The sequence below is a fragment of the Elaeis guineensis genome, chromosome 4 (assembly GCF_000442705.2).
Source record: "Elaeis guineensis isolate ETL-2024a chromosome 4, EG11, whole genome shotgun sequence".
Lineage (NCBI taxonomy): Eukaryota > Viridiplantae > Streptophyta > Magnoliopsida > Arecales > Arecaceae > Elaeis > Elaeis guineensis.
Window position 1 is genome coordinate 79,816,148 of NC_025996.2, and position 17,321 is coordinate 79,833,468.

A 17,321-nucleotide genomic window follows, 5' to 3' on the forward strand; every position below is an offset into this window, starting at 1 on the left:
CATTTCAAAATTCTAAAATAGTTTGAGTAACACCGTAATAATACAGGAGTGTAAGTATAGGTTTTACAAATTAATAAATGCAAGTGTAATAAAAAAAATTTTAGAATTTTTTTAATTTATTCTTGATTTTATTGGTCAATCGATTTCTTATACGATACGTTTGAAGGAACAGGAAAAACATTAGTCTAACAAATGTTCGTGTTGGTCCGGTATACATGTGAAAATTTATGTGCCAATTTAAATAGAACCCACTATTAATTTGGCAATTGATAATATAAATACCAGTCCATTGAATGATGTACAATGGGTGTAACGGCTTGAAAATAACCCCGCCCGCTGCTAAGCTAAAAGCCTAAAATCACCTACTTCCACGTCGGACTGCTGAATTTAGCAGTAACCAAGCCGGCGATCTTTAGCATTTTTTGGAAAAAAAAATAACTCCACCCGTTTTCATATACGGAGAAAACATGGTTCAGGCCTACTAGTGGAGTGGGTCCGCCGGACCCATTTGCAGGGTGGGGAGCACAACGGGTGTTGAGTTCCAGGAATAACAATTCCATGTGTACCGTAGAAGCAGCACATCCTGGGTTTATTCCAGCAAAAAAGCATTCATGAAAGGCGTAATACCTTTACCAATTCCTATCTCTATTCTCCTTTCCTATTCGCTTGTGCCGTAGCCCTCGTCCCCTCCCCCGTGGCCTCCTCCCACCTCGAGGAGACCTAACCCCCATCCCTGTTCCTCTTCCTACTCCTATCCTCATCGTTATTCTCCTCATTACCTTCTCTGAGAATATTCGCAGCGGCCGCCGATTTCTCTCTCCAACCCGCCTTCCCTCGCCGCTGCCGACCTCGCAAGTAAGGGTTCCTCCCCTTATTATTTATTTAATCAGAAGTTTTCCCGGGCTCTGACTTAGATAGAACGGTTTCAGCCTGTGGATTTTTTTTTTTTGGGTAAACTTCCACATCTTTTGACTGATTTTAGTTTTTTTTATAGTTTGAATCTTTATGTTTAATCTAATTTAGGCTGGTTGTGTTAACTGTGGCTGTTTGTAGTGGTTCTTGCTGAAAATTGGTTGAATATATGATTTTTTTTAATATATATATATAGAGTGAAACTTAGTCCTGAAATATGATTTTCTAGTGCTAACATGTTATGTTAGTACTTATAAAGGACTGTGACAATTTAGAGGCTAGAAAGATTGATACAGTTGAAAATTTGCATCATTATGGACAGCATGTACAAAAAAATGAGATTTACTATTGGAGGTGGGATTGGGTAAGACAATGTACGTCTGGAAAGATATTGGTCATTTGGCTCTCTTCCTTGCTAATTACTGTCCTATTATCTCTTTGTACTTAAGTTTAGTGATTTTTCTGGGTGGAAAGAGGACAAGTTCCAGTCTTGTTTGAAGCTGGTCTAATTTTTGTTTTGTTTAACTGTGGTGCTTCATGTCACCTTTGTTTTTTTCGAAAATACAATGGGCGTTGTTTATGTTGTTTATTTCAGGTTTGGACTCAATGTAAGCCCAATTATAGTATTATTTTTTTAGAAATTTCTTGTTCTCATTTGAGGAACTGGCTTAGTTCAAGCCTTAGTTTTTTTTTTTTTTTTTCTTTTTTTTTCCTTCCCAACCCAAGCCTCAATTTCATGTTCATTCAACATTTCTCTTATATTTATCTGCAGATGTCACATATAGTTCTTTGAACTCGTTTATATTAATCATTTCCAGTTCCCATTCTGGAAATGAGAACTGACTTGATCTGAGCCATGATTGCAGCCTAATTTGTGTCCTCAACCTGACCATTATGTGTATCTCTTTGCTGTTATCATGGCTAGTGCTGTGAACTCATTTAAACGTGACAATCTCATTTATTTTTATCTCGCCACATTGTGCTATCAGAATCTGTTCTGTTACATGATTTCTTTTATGCTGGTCATGATGCCATGTGTATATATGGTACCAAATATTAATGTTGTTCTTCTACGGCATCCATCATTGACATCTATTGTATAATCATATTGTTTTCTTTCATTCTGATAATGTTATGTGCCTTTTTTTTAAAAATGTTTTTACTCATGGCTCAATCTGTGCCTTCTGTTTCTGCTTTAACACTTATTACACTTCTTGACTAGTGATCAAGTATTTTTCCCATATCTTACAAGATACGAATTTCAGTTTTACTTGCTGTATTCCAGTTATACATTTTGCTATATAGTATTAAATTTGGAGCTCTATCTTGGTCTGCTGTCTCCGTTGGTCTTTTACTTTTCCTGAAAGTGTAGGACTAGTGATCGCAAAGATTGATCTACTGCTAGTTTCTTGGATCTTTGCAAGTGCTGCAACTGCATTTGCTACTGCCATTGGGTTATTGTCAGATGTCAAGTTCTTGAGAGTCTCCAGGAATCCCCTATCTTCTACTAACTCAACACTTATATCATAAAGTTTAGCTATAAAAATAGCTGCCGTCTTTCGAACATAAGGATCATTATCCTATTGCAATTTATTTAGAACTCATGACCAGGAAATTACATATAGCAATGCACAAATGAAGATGCAAGAATTATTACTAACTATGAAAATAATAGAGAAACCACATGTTGTAAGTAAGAAAACCTGATCTTGATGCAGCATGCTAGCATACCATGCGTGGTACATGTACCTGTAGACAAATAATACTTGCTACCAAGAATTAATAAAATTAATGGATAGTGAAAGAGCAATGGGGAGAGAGAGAGGCAGCTGAATCAAGAGAAATATAAGAAGACATGGAGACATCTCTGAAGGTGGTTGCACAGAAATTCTGTGATTTTGTCAACATGGGTGCATCTTTTCATCCTCACAGCTAAAGCTCAAAATTGTTGGATTGGCATCTTGTGATTCCTACGAAGATGATTTAATGTTATGGTTACAATAATTATTTCAAATTAATTGTTCAGCTTTGAAGCACTTGCCAATCATCTTACTAAAATCCAAAGAAATCGGCGAGAATCATTTCTTAAACCTTGATCATTTGTCCACAATCCACATACAGTACAGCGAAAAATTGGCACTCTATGAAAGTAATTTCCATGCTTGCAATGATATTTACAAACAGAATTTGGACTCTCATTCACTCACAGCACCCACATGCATGAATGCATGTGCACACCTATTGAATGAATTATTGCAATAATCATCTACAGGACTTGCACTGCCCAAAGCCTAAGGATCAGGCTTTTTGTTCAGATCTTCTATGCAATTGCCAAATCATGAACAGAATTTTCTGCCTCACGAATCATTCTCTCATGGCAGCATTTCTTTACACTCTCACTGTTAAAAATAGAAGATCCACCTTCTATCAGAGGAAAGCTTGCTTTCAAGTTTCTACTACAGGCTATAAAACTTGTACTATAAAAATGATTTTCCTTATGCAGCATCCATTCATCTGCTGGATCCCTATTTTTTAGCATTAATCTTCATCTAGTCAATATCTAAACATGGTTATGAGAAACTTGATTGGAGAGGACTTCATGCAATCAATTAACTACTTTCTGCAAATCATGCATAATGATAGGGCCTTTAACGGCAATGCTGCAATTGCTTTCACTTAATCTGTAACTCCTTTAGTTAACCTTTTGAATCCTGAGTGATCTTCTTTTCTTCGTAACCCACTTCTTTAGGTAGTTCTTTTGATCATGCAACCATGTTTCTCAGGCTACTTACATCATGTGCAGATAAGGAATAGATCACATAGTTGACTGCGGGCAGGATGTTGCTGTTGTTGCATCTAGACATGATGGAACCGCTTATAAATGCCCCCACCCCCCCAACAAAAAAAAAAAAAAAAAAAAGAAATTTAAGATTTAAATCCCTTAGTGCCAAAGATTTTTGCAACATGCAGGAAGAATTAGAAGGCAATGATTGCAAGCCTTGAAATCTAGTAAAGTTCATAATGATGCAGTCATAGACAACCTGATCAGATCATAACTGCAATGGAGTGATTGAACAATGATCATGGTGCCAGTCATTATTGAATGGTCATCATTCCTGATTGGGAGACACCTCAAGAAAATTGTACATGATGATCAATTGGCAGCTTATCAATTTGAGATCCAAGGGGATGCTTCTGTAGTTTGTATATTATTTAACTTCAAGTTATAATTTTTGAATTTATATTAGGGTCAATACTGAGTAAACTGTCACCTGACTCATTTAGGCCATGACAAATGTTTAAAACATAGATGCAACCAGTTTAAGTTGAACTCCACCAGTCATCTAAAAAGGCATAATCTGTTGGGCTAATCTGTAATTCAAAGACAAGTTTTAGCCATGGGCATCCATATGGATTCTTTATTTGATCTGAAGACCTGGATTAGTTTGGTTATTACGTTAGCTGGATCTGTGGATCGAACTTCCATATAAGATTTATCCTTTGATCAATCTTGTAGAATTTTAAGAGGGACAGGATACTTTAACAAAGAATTTACTATGCAGAAGTTGGTAAGAAACTGAGAACCATCTCTCTTTGCTGGAGAACCAAAATTTTAAGTGACAATTCTATTACTCTAGATGATGGTTTAGAGTTTATTTACAAAAGACCAGGTCACTCATCCTCTTGCTAGGCATGTTATTTATAGCTATGAGAACTCAACAAGGTATAAATTTTGTATTGTTCCTTGCTTGCAAATCAGTTCTATGATCAGTCATATGCATCCTCAAAAGCAACTTCCCATCATTTGTCATCTTCAAATCATACATACGTATGTGTGTACATACATACATACATATGTATATACGTTTCGTGTGTAGACATATGTGCGTACATATGTACATATATACATGCATGCAGATGTTCATACATACGTATATGCATGTATGTATTTGGTACTACTGCTGCTGCTAGTAGTTCCTCAACTTTGTCTGACCTTTTTACATTCCATGTTTATCATTTCCCTTTTCCTAAGTTCTTTCCCCCAGTTTAGATGAAATCAGGAGGTTGTTCTATTGTCATGTCTAAAATTGTAGATGACTTTGTTAGATCCCTTCCTCTAATCACTTGTTCCAAGTTCGACAAAAATAGATCCGTCTATAGAAGGCTTCACTTCCCTCTTTTCGTCGATGCCTGTTTTAGGGTTTCCGCCATTTCTTCATATCCTCTGATTTCATGGCAATGCTGCTACCTCCTGTCTTTTCTCTGACTAATGCTTCCTTTTGCTGACTTGGTAGCGCTATCTTCATTGCAGTCATTGTTCTCTGCAACATCAACAACCCAAACTTCCTTGCTTCACCACATCCACAACTTCTTCCAACCTCATCTCATCATTGCCTTTACACTAGCCACCAGTCTTTGGTACCTTTCTTTGATTTAGCCATGCCATGGATTTAATGCCCTTCAACATCTTTGTGCATTGTTATTGCTAGACCTACCAGTCCAAAAACACTCCACCTGTTTGACAAAATTCCTTGGTGAGGTTACTACCTTGATATCTAATATGTTTATTTACTAGTTCCACATTACACATGTATATGTAGTACTTCATTGTTTACATGTTGTGCGGCTAATATACTATGTGGGTTTTGCTTGTTGTATTCAGTGTTTTAAAATGTAGTGCATTAGGCCACATATGCGACCACATGTGTATCCTGTCCCCTACTGCACCGCATTGCTTATGTGCAGTTACGATGTACAGTCATACTGCAAAAAGGCTGAAAGGCAGTTGATTTAGCCTCACATCTATATGTGTGGCTCAATTAGCATTGTATGGCTACATATGTTACTGACTTTGCATTATGGAACCAAATATGTGCCCCATTCTTATGTGGGCTTGTGTGGATGAAATGTGTTCAGACTGATGGTCAAGTCAAATGTGGGGTCCGTGTATGTTGTAACTATTATTGTTAGTATAAATACTAAATAATAAATACTAGGTGTTAATTGTTACTGTTAATAATATTGATATTAATTTTCCAGAAAATATTACTATCTACCTTGCTGTTTTTATTGTACTTAATATACTTTTTATTTTAATATATTTACATAGTTAAAAAATACTAACTGTATACGTACCTGCATATGCAACCCATATATGGTATATGCACTATGCAGTCTCTTGACTGCCCAAATACCATGGCCACTTTTTAAACATTGGTTATGTTTAGCAGGATTGTCGTGTGGTTGGGGAAATTTTTCCATTGTTGTTCTAATCCACCAATTAGTTCCCTGCATGTCTCTTCTCAGCAGAACAGATAAGATCCATTTATTCCGAGGTGTCTTTCACTTACTAGCTATTTACATGTAAGCCAAATTTTATTTCTTGTAAATGTCCCACTCCCAGGTTACTCTGCCTGCACTGCCATGGCTCTCTTGGCCAATGACTTTATATTCCGGGAATCCAGTTATAGCTTTTTCTCATGCTATTGGCTGCTATATTCCTCCCTCACTGCCTTCCCTATAAAACCTCTGGATACTCATTCTATATGCCTTCTTCAGTCTTTGCTGCCTTTTGTTTTCCAGTTGCATGTTTGTTGTCCCTTCTCAATTTTTCACTGCAAGGAGCTGTACACACTAAGTTTCCCGATTTGAATAATATCTCTTTTTTACTGTTGGTCACTTAAGTGTTTCTTTTGGTTTTTCTATTGTTGTCAGCTTTACAGTTGTCCTTTCTTAGCTATGTTGTCTTCTTGCCGCTTCTTCGAGTTCCTTTTTTAATTCCCCTGCTGTGTCTTCTGTTGGAAATTTGGATTGGATTGGATTATGGGAGGCTGCTTTTATGCGCATTTGCTACAAGTTTAAAACCGCTTCCACATAGCTTGCTATCAGGTAACACTACACAATCTGATAGGTTATGCTTGAAAATAATCTTAAATCATGACTGCTTGCTCACCTTTTGAAAGCATGATGTTAACAAATATTTTTGTGGATTACTTCATTTGCTACTTTCAACACATCTCTTGCATTTTCATGATAACAAGTAAGATGCACATAAAATGGCTGATACTTGAGATTTGACTAGGTCTTTATGAGAAGAATATTTATGACTTATGAGAGCTCATACATGTGTGGTCAATCTTTTTGCCGGTGTTTGTGTTTTAGTTTTATTATTATAAAGTCCTTTAGTTAAGGAAAAGACTAACCAACATCTCAAACTTTATAAGAATGACTATTTGAACATTGCAATAAACAATGATAAACAGCAACTACGCTAAGAACTATTACAGATATTGTCAATAATCATATAATTAAAGAGTTCCTAAATAAGATGAAAATCTATTAAAGTTTTTTTTTGATTGGGACCTTCTTGTTATAGTGCCTAAGTCTAGACTCTAGATGAGCTACTGCACTTGATTTTGCTTCTGAGAGAACAAAAGGACATGGAGTTTAAGAGTCTAAGGCTGGCAAAATATGACCCAACCCGCTAACCTGACCCGTATTCGACCCACCATAAACAGGTTTGGGTTAAGCTAAATGGGTTTGGGTCATAAACGGATCGACCCATTTAACCCGTTTAATAATTGGGTCGGATATGGGTTTTAGATATTTGACCCGTTTAACCTGTTTAATATTCAGGTCGGATTGAGTCAGATAACCCATTTAACCTGTTTAACCTATTTCTGACCTATTTAACCCGATCTGTTTAACCTGTTTAACCCATTTAAGATTCGTTTAACCTGTTTAAAACTTATTTAACCTGTTTCTGACTCATTTAACCCGACCTGTTTAACATGTTTAACCCATTTAACCTAATTTGACATATTTAATAAACGGGTTAAACGAGTCGGGTCGGATTACTTGTTTAATAAACAGGTCGGATTCAGGTTTGAATTTTTTGACCCGTTTAATAAACAGGTCGGGTTTGGATTGATGATTTTCCGACCCGACCCATTTATGACCCGACCCGACTCGATTGCCACCCCTATTTAAGACATGTTACTGAGGTCTATAATCTGGTTCATGCTTGATGTATACATGAACTTGGGGTTGTTTGTTGGTCAAGAGGCAGTGTGATATAAATGAAACCTAAACCTGTGCAGTATCTATTGCATTGCAGTGGCGTATTTTTTCTTTCTGTTCTTTCTCTTTTCTCACATTAGCAAAGGTGCTCCAAAGTTAACAGGTGTTGGGTTATCTGAGAATGCACCCACTTGTTCCTTTTGGCATGCAGTGAGGAATGAGAGCTTGTCAAATTTGGATCTCTCCTTTGAGTCCGAGTTGTCCTATAAATCTAATCAGCATCTATATTATTTTATTAAACTGAACTACAAGGACCATATAGGGCCCCGGTCTAGCATGCCCTATGGATTCTTAAAGCTATTATACATTTTTGTTTACATGCAGATGGGTGCAGTTGGAGGTGGGACCAGCGGGCCTCTTAGGCAGCCTGTTTCAACCTACTTGGCATGGCTGTTGAATGAAGTTTAGATATATTACTTTGAGTTGTAGAGGAGTAATTCCATGATGTTTGACTCAGGAGTTCTGAACAGTCTGTCAAATAGACCCAAACCACTCAGTTTGGGGCTTACTGACCCGAATCAGTGCAGAACTGGGTTGGTTTGGCTTCTCAGTTCGGGAACCAATTCAAATTGGTCTGAGCCACTCTGAACCAAACAGAATCACCCAGTTCTGTTTGATTCGAAGTACTTCAGGTTGGTTCGGGCCATCCTATGACCAAAAGAGAGGAAAAGGCCATGGGATGCCATTCTCCTCTTTTTTCTTCAGAGAAGGGAATGGTTGGTTATATGAGGAAATGCTCATATTCGACCACATGATTAGGGGCATGATAAAAGTTTAAAGTCCTTGCCCTATTTAAAAGGCACTGAAAGGAAGATGGTCCTGAGCGCAATTAGTTTCCAATTCTGTGCATAATAAGGAAGAGTAGGACATGTAGATCTCATATAGATCCCTATGAAAGAGATTCTCTTCAGTTTATCTGGAAGAGGGATTATTGTACGCACAACCACTACATTTAATATTTAAAAAAAATCTTGCCCACCATTAATTACCTTTTTCATAATCTGTGTGCCCTTAAATAAAATAATCCGCTACCATTTGTGTTGGTTGATTGAACCATCAACAAATAAAAACACTTCCATGAACAGTGATTGGAGAAAGCAACCTCTGGTACATTAGTATGTTGAAGAACAAAATGCAACTTAAAGTATAGCCTTTCATCATTTAGGAACCTTAGAAATCCTCTTTTAACTTGATCTTTGGGTGTCAAGTCCACCTATATATTGGGATAATGTAGTCCAAGAAAATCTATTAAATGAAATCCGAAAAAAGAAAAAAGATAGAGTTAAAAATGAGGGAAGGATGATAAAAGTCAAAAGAAAAAGTTTAAAAAGAAGGTAATGGTTGAAAGAAAGATGTAGATGATGAAAACAAAGGCATATTTTTGTGAAGGTATATAGCAAATGTGTTCAAAGAATAGTGAAACCATAGAAGGCTTAAAAATTGTCTAAACTAGGTTTCATATTTTTGATATTCAAATGGTCAATATCGTATCAAGGGTGGATAGCAGATATGCTCAGAGTTGGTGACACCACAAGAGATTTTGTAGTTTGTCTAATCAAAGGATCATATTATTGATTTCTCCTGTACTCGAGAGTTGAGATTGTAGAACAAGAACACATGTAATGTTAGGAGGAAGAGAAATAGATATATAGTTTAGAAATGGGAAGATGACTGCTAATTGAGTTGTGAAACACCTATAAAAACCATTGTTGTAGGAAAAATTTGGTGAACTTCTCGTTCAAAGTTATGTCATTCCTAGCGCAGGATCAAATAAGATAGCAGCAAAATTGAATATATGATAGGTGGCTGCACACAGACTATTTTGTTAATGTAGGTTAAGACAAAAGACCTGTAATAAACTGCACCAAGAGAAAAAAGGATACGAACACATGACTTAACATAGGCCCCTGCAACCACAATTGAAAACCTTATAAAGCAAGTGCAGAATATACTAAGGAGCTCTCCTTTTAGGCCTGTTAGTTATTGCTAAATGTTGCATTAGAAAGGCCTTCTCTTGTTGATGTACATGATCAAATAATCTAAAGTTACATTGTAGAATCTTGCCCTCTATTAGTGCAATTTCCATATTGATTTTTCTTTCTTCAAAATTAAACTTTCCATCCAATCTTTACATTGCATTCAACTTAGTTTCTTATTTGGTCCTAAGAGACCATATGTTCCAAATGTGAATAAGATCCTGAATCCCTAACATCTATGGCACTACATGAGGGATTGGAAATCCGATGGGCTTTCAGTGAAACTGGCACTTGGTGGTGATGCCCTAAGGTTGTGTGAAGAAGCGGAAGCAAAGAGTAGGAAGACCTAGGTCATACCTTGGCTCTGGCAAACTCTCCGGCCTCGATTTCCGACAGGCATGGTAATGGCATGCCATGAATTTGAAGGGAGAAAAGAGGAAGAAAGAGATCCAATGATTGCTAGTGGAGAGCCATAGAGGGGAAGGGTCCTATTTATAGTGAACTTCTTAGGGTTCCACTCAAGTCTGGTAGCCCTAGGAGTCCTTTTCCTTTCCAAACTCATTGGAGAAAAACTCTCATCGGGAGTCTTCTTCCAACCTTTTTTTTCCCTTTGGGTGGGGATTTGGGCTGACTGATGATGGACTGGTCCAATGGATCAGGCCATCACAAAACTAGGAAGCAATAGCTCAATCCACATGGCCTTTTTATTGCCCTTCACATGCATAGTATCTGTTGGTTAGAGTCTATATTCTCTCTTTGAATATCTCCGATATTCTCTCCTAAAATATCTTTTTACTATATTGGATAGAGCTGATATTTTCTCCTTGAATATCTTTGATATTCTCTCCCAGAATATCTCTTTTTGAATTTTAAATTTCTGATTCTCTCCTTATATAATCTTATAATTATTTCTTTTGATTTATTTCCTTAAATATAGGGGTTTGAACCATTAGAATGGTTAATCTCTCATCTATATACTGTATTATCTGTAATCAATCAACAATACACACAATATATAGATTTCTCAACATGGTATCAGAGCGGGCATCATCATCCTAATCTGCTCACCATAATCGGCCTTTGTTGCTGAGTAGTCGACTGCCCTAGTCAATCTTTATTGTCGATTCTTTCATTGTCTTCAAAGGGATTTGGCTTGTTCATAGTCGATCCATTCTTTCGTATGCTTGACCTTCATTGTCGAGTACACAAACTTTTTGATTTGGTGATTTATTTTTCAATCCGTTATAGAAGATGTTAGAAGTTTCCAACACTTCTAACCCAATTGGGTCTGCCTTCGATCATCCTCCTAGTGGATCGAGTGGGGAACTTCAGAGTATGAATTCTTCCTATCGCCTTGATGGGAAGAATTACCTCCAATGGTTACAAATAGTGAAGACATTTCTGAAGGAAAAAGGCAAGCTAAGTCATCTGAATGGTACGGGTCCTAGCCAAGAGGATCCAAAGTTTCAAGCATGGGATAAAGAAGATTCCATGATCATGTCATGGTTGTAGAATTCGATGTTATCCGAAATTAATTGAAACTATATGTTTCTTTCAACTGCTAAAGACATTTAGGAAATAGTCAGACTGACATACTCGAAGAAGCAGGATGCAGCAATGCTTTTTGAATTGAGGACCAGATCTTAGCCACTAAACAAGGTACTCTCTTTATTATGGAGTACTACAATCTATTAAATGGTCTATGGTTGGAAATTGACCACTATCAGGATCTAAAAATGAAATGTATTGATGATACACAAACACTCCTGAATTTTGTTGAAAGTAGCAGGATTTTTGAGTTCTTAGCAGGTCCGAATGCTGAGTTTGATCCAATGAGAGTCCAAATTTTAGGCCAAGAGCGACTACCATCTCTTAATGAGGTGTTCTCTATTATTCGGATCGAGAAAAGTAGAAGAATGGTGATGCTCGAGTCACGGCCTATTGAAGGATCAGTATTACTCTCTACAAAGACAACTGATGGTGGAAATAAACATGTAGGAAATCAGAAACAGCAAGTTAATAAAGGGTCCAATAAAGGTGGCCTTTGGTGCACATATTGCAAAAAACTATGACATATAAGGGAAACATGCTTTAAATTGCACGGAAAAGAACAAGTCTTGAGTTTAATGGGAGGTTTTAAGGGACAAAGAAGCCAGGCTCACTTAGGAAACCAAGATGGAGGCTCTCAAGAGGTTTCGGTTTCCACTGATAATGATGTCCGAGACTTTAATAAAGAAGAAATTGAAAAGCTGCGAGATTTACTCGAATCTCTTTCTAAATCTTCTAGTACATGCTCATTTGTTCAGCGTGATAAGTGCCTTATTCTGATTCTATTAATATCTTAGATACAGTACATTCAAACTCATAGATTGTTGATTCAGGGGCACCATAGCCCTACAAAATTTGTTACTTACAAATCGAGCCCCGTAACCCACAAAATAAGTGGTTGATGGATCATCAATCATGATTGCTGGTCAAGAAAACATCCAGTTAACACTCTCTCACTGCAAAATGTCCTGCATGTTCCCAAACTGTCTACCAATATGATCTCCATTCATCAAATCACAAAAAATTTGAACTGTCTAATCATTTTTTTTGACACATTGTGTTTTAAGATCGAATTACGGGGAGGATGATTGGAGTTGCTAGAAAAAAGAATGGGCTCTACCATTTAGAAGACATGAAGGGAATCATGGAGAGGGAATCGGTTGATGCTATCTCATTCACAAGGTGCCCTCATTAATAATCTTGTCACTTCAAATAAATTTGAAACTTGGCTTCAGCACTATCATCATTATCATCCTCCTTTTAGTTTACTTAAGCTTATTTTTCCACCATTGTTTGAAAATATTTCTGTTAAAAACCTTCACTGTGATGTTTGTGAATTTTCTAAGCACCGTAGAGTGCTCTTTCCTTTAAGTTCAATAAAGTCTGTTGAGTCATTTTTTTTGATTCATTCAAATATTTGGGGATCTTCAAAAATTCCTAATATAATTGGGGCAAAATGGTTTGTGACATTTATTGATGGCTGTACCCGAACAACTTGGTTGTTTCTAATGAAAGAAAAATCAGAGGTGACAAACATCTTTTTAAATTTTCACAAAATGATTAATATTCAGTTTGGTGTTGGAATAAAGAGAATTAGAACAGATGATGCTAAGAAATACTTTAATCAAACTCTTCCTATCTTTTTCCAACGAGAGGGAATCTTATATGAATCCTCATGTGTGGACACATTTCAACAAAATGGGATAGCTGAACGCAAAAATAGACAATCTACTTAATGTTACTCGCTATCTATTATTCCACTCATGTCCCTAAAAGGTTTTGGAGAGAAACTGTTTTGAGAGCTACTCATCTCATAAATAGAATGCCTTCTCGCACCTTAGGAAATAAGAGTCCGATACAAAAATTGTCTGACTTTTATCCAAAAATTCATGTCACAAGTAATCTTCCACCTAAGGTGTTCAGGTGTGCAGTGTTTATCCATATTCACAAACAATTCAAAAGTAAACTTGATCCTAAAGCGATGAAGTGCATTTTCATAGGCTATTCAAATAGCAAAAAAGGCTACAAATGCTTCTTAGATGTATGCCCTAGAAGCTAATCAGGCTGACAAATTAATTTTTTCTAAGACAATTTCGTACTTGACCTAATTATTTAGGACAGTTAATTGCCATTCATGTAGTGTGTCCATGAATCGTTTAATGAATTAACAAGATAATGACACATTTTCAAAAGTTGAGAATTTGAGGCATGTGTCATTGACGGTTAATTCATAAACTATTCTTGACTGTAGGATCATCACGGAGATGGTGATCAATCCAGATATGTTGGTGCATGGATCGTTTCATTATGGATAGACGAGTCTCGAGTATACAGTATGGGGCAAGGTTCGCCATCTCGGTATCGACGGTTGTTTTGGCTGGCCGACGGTATGGTTCGGTTTTGCACCGTACCGAATCGATAGCAAACCGACGAAGGTACCAGACCCGAATCGGGAGAAGAAAAAGAGAGAGAGAGAGAAATAAAGAGAGGAAGAAAGAAAAAGAGGGAGGGGAAGGAGGATGCAGGGCCGTCGGACGGCCTTCGGCTGGCCGTCGTGGTCGTCGGATGGCGCAGTCCATGCGCGCGGCACTGCGGGTATGAAACAGGGGCGACGCCTCTGTTTCATAATTTTTTTAAAAAAAATCAAAATTTAAGTGAAGCCGGCAAACCATTTGTCGGCTTCATTGCTTTTAATTTTTTTAAAAAATCTTTTAAACAATGAAGCCGGCAAATGGATTGCTGGCTTCACTGTTGATCTTCATTTTTAAAAAAGGAGATCGTGTGAACAAAAGTGACAGTCTTTGTTCTGCGATCGCAATGCTGCCCGTGCTGCTTTTGCCACCCCTCCTCCAGCCCCGACGAGCTTGCATCCGCGACTGCGATGCCACCCACTCCCATCTTCGGTGATCTCCCCCCTCTCTCTTTTTCTCGCTCGTTTTAAAGCCCTATCGGGCGAACCGATGAGCCGCGGATGCTCCACGGCCCTCTGACGGCCGTAGTGGGCCACCACCGGCCTCCATCGGCTCCCGCATCCCTTCCTCTCCTCTTTCTCTTTCTCATTTTTCCTCTTTTCCTCCCTCCTTTGCCGATATACCGTTTGAACCGATCTAACCGTGCTGGTTCCCCAATGGTCCGGCTCGATATGTGTAGGGTTTCAGGGACAACATGCACAGCGGAAGCATAATGGATTTCAAAAAATTTAAAGTATGAAATCCTAGATATTAAATTCTTAAACCAGCACCTTCTTGATGATTAACAATCATATATAACATATTCATAATATAATATAAGGTATAGAAGAATATCTGCAACGCTTATTCCAAAATTCCGATAGAACCTCCACTAGGCACCCAAATGTTCGCCCTCCAATGGTGATCCACACAGGGCTATGGTCAGAACACCAACTCCTTAGGATGATTCCTCCAAAATTCTCACTCTAAGAATTTTCTTAGACAGCAAAACCTCAAGACCTTCCTCTCCTCTTAGCCTTCCTATCTCTACCTTTCTAGTCTCCTTGTCTTTCTTAAATCTCTTTCTAGGCCCTTGTCCTAAAATCGGACTTGTCCTTACTATTTTTAGACTTATCCTAATAAGGGAAGAGACTAATTGGACAATAGAGAGAGGATGTTAGAAAGAAGAGATAGGATTAGAAATCTGAATAAATAAAATCTCCAGCGCCGCTCCCTTTAAATAGTTAGCGACCGGATGCATTCAGATTTTCTCGCGCCCTTTCCACACGACATCTCGCGCCCATCCAGATTATCTCACGCCCTAAGCCAATTTTCCATGCCCATCTAGAAGCATTTGACACATGGCAAACATCGGGAAAGGAATCTGAGAGATGCTTCGTGTAGAAAGACTCTTCGGAATAATTTTTTCGATGTTTCTTCGATGCATTACGAGGCTTCACTGGGTGCAATTTTTCTCCACCATTCATCAATGCTTTTTGGCCATCCAAGGGACCACAATTGAGGCACTAATTCCATGATGGCGTGGAGAAAATTCAGATATGAGAGGAGGCGTGACAATTAGATAAGAGTCCTTAACAACATGGACTCTTTATTAGGTGCATGGATTAACTTGGCTAGGTTTTCAAACTTTAACAAATTTCCTCATTTAAACCACGAAGTGTTTTAGCCACAGAAGGACTTCTCTGTGCCTAAAATCAGATCATAATTCTTCGAGTATTTTTTCAATGTGGAATAAAAGGGATAAGGATGAGGGAGATGGGACGCCATCTGGTCTTTTGTGCTAAAAAACAATCCCATATGCAAGAAAAAATCCTTGGCGCATGGGAACCTGGTTATATGGTGCCTAATCTCTGGTTCATCTAGCCATGGTTTGACCCAACTCAAACCCAAAATTGGTTTGAATTAATTTGGATTTAATTAGCCCAATCTAGAATCAATTTCGAATCCGATTCGAAACAAAGAGCTAGGATTTACAACATGTGCTAGCATGTCAATTTTGCAAACATGATCTAATCCAATTAGACCCCTGATCAATTCTCTATGTGTGACCTATTGGGTTCCACATCTAGCCAGCAGTGGGTCCGAGTGCAAGTCGATTTGATTTGATTAGAATTTAATCTAATCGATCTAGGTCCAATCGAGCTAACCCGATTGCAGCAACTAAAATTTTTTCTAATTGACAATCGAATTAAATTCTTTAATTTGATCAAACCCATAAGACAAGATTGACGTCTAGCAACGTATCATATCTAACTAGAAGATATGAAATTTTGATAGAAATACCAAAAATATCCTTCAGTGAAAAGTTACCGTGTAATTTGATCCTGCGATCATTCTGCATCTCGAATATGACTCTGGATATGGAATGATGTCAAATCCAATATCATATTTATATTTCTCTTAATTTTTAATGATGATTCGATTAATGAAACATTAAAAATTCTTTTTAATTTTCATCCTGCTTTGATCAAAGACTTCCTGAATCATCAATCGATCAGAGCAAGTAGGATGCGATCTCCTCTTATTAGGAGTGATCGATTCTATGTTGACTTACTCACAACCTTCATACACATTCCATCATATCCAAATCACCTCCCGTACATGACTAAATCATGAATGAGTATGAACCAAAATACGGATTTATGTATACAAAGTTCTATGGTAGTCTCAGGTCAAAGGATTACATGCATAACTCTCACTGTAAGAAAATATTTTTTGATGGGTAAGTAGATTTCATAAGATGTTTCTTAAGTCGGATCAATTCAGTGAACTCATTCTCTAGTGAGCATCCACATCCTTGTATTAGTGTCTTACACAAGTAGCTTATGAGATCAGCCACCTTCTCTATCGAGCATATATAGGAAGTGCAAGTCTATCCGAAATATTGATCTCCTACTCAATATTTCTATGATTAGAAATATTTTAAATTAAAATTTTAGATCTTATAGGTATAATCTCATCATAACCCTAAAGTCATTGTCCTGATTTATGGAGTTCATCATAATCATTAAAAATAAGATGCAGCATATGACGAAAAATAAATGCCTTATATTTATAAAATGTCGATTATATGAGTCTGGAAGATTACAAGAAAAATCCATCAAAATATAAATTTCGATTGGCTTGTAGGGCATATTCTTTTCAGTATGGAGTGTACTATCCGGTCCGGCTCGATACGGGGTGTATCGGTTGGTCCGACACGGTACAGCATTTCATGGTGGGGGGACATTAGGGCAAGTGTAGATGTTTGTTAGAAAACAAAGATACCAAGCATGACCAACACGAGAAGTCACTTGGATGTCTACTCACTCGTCAGTGATATTCTCGATGCTGT

At 37.5% G+C, this 17,321-nt stretch overlaps 1 protein-coding gene across 3 annotated transcripts in view; it reads left to right on the plus strand.

Moving 5' to 3' along the window:
• The first annotated feature begins 504 nt into the window (after positions 1 to 504).
• LOC105035862 (uncharacterized) overlaps positions 505 to 17,321 on the plus strand; it is a 34,969-nt gene continuing 18,152 nt past the window's right edge. The window contains exons 1-3 of one of the 3 annotated variants that reach the window (XM_073256674.1): positions 505 to 855; positions 6,144 to 6,248; positions 6,628 to 6,801. In XM_073256674.1, coding sequence (XP_073112775.1) covers positions 6,206 to 6,248; positions 6,628 to 6,801 — 217 coding nt within the window. In that variant the 5' untranslated portion in view covers positions 505 to 855; positions 6,144 to 6,205. The remainder of the gene's footprint in view (positions 856 to 6,143; positions 6,249 to 6,627; positions 6,802 to 17,321) is intronic. The other 2 variants (XM_019847465.3, XM_019847466.3) reach the window with 2 other exon arrangements.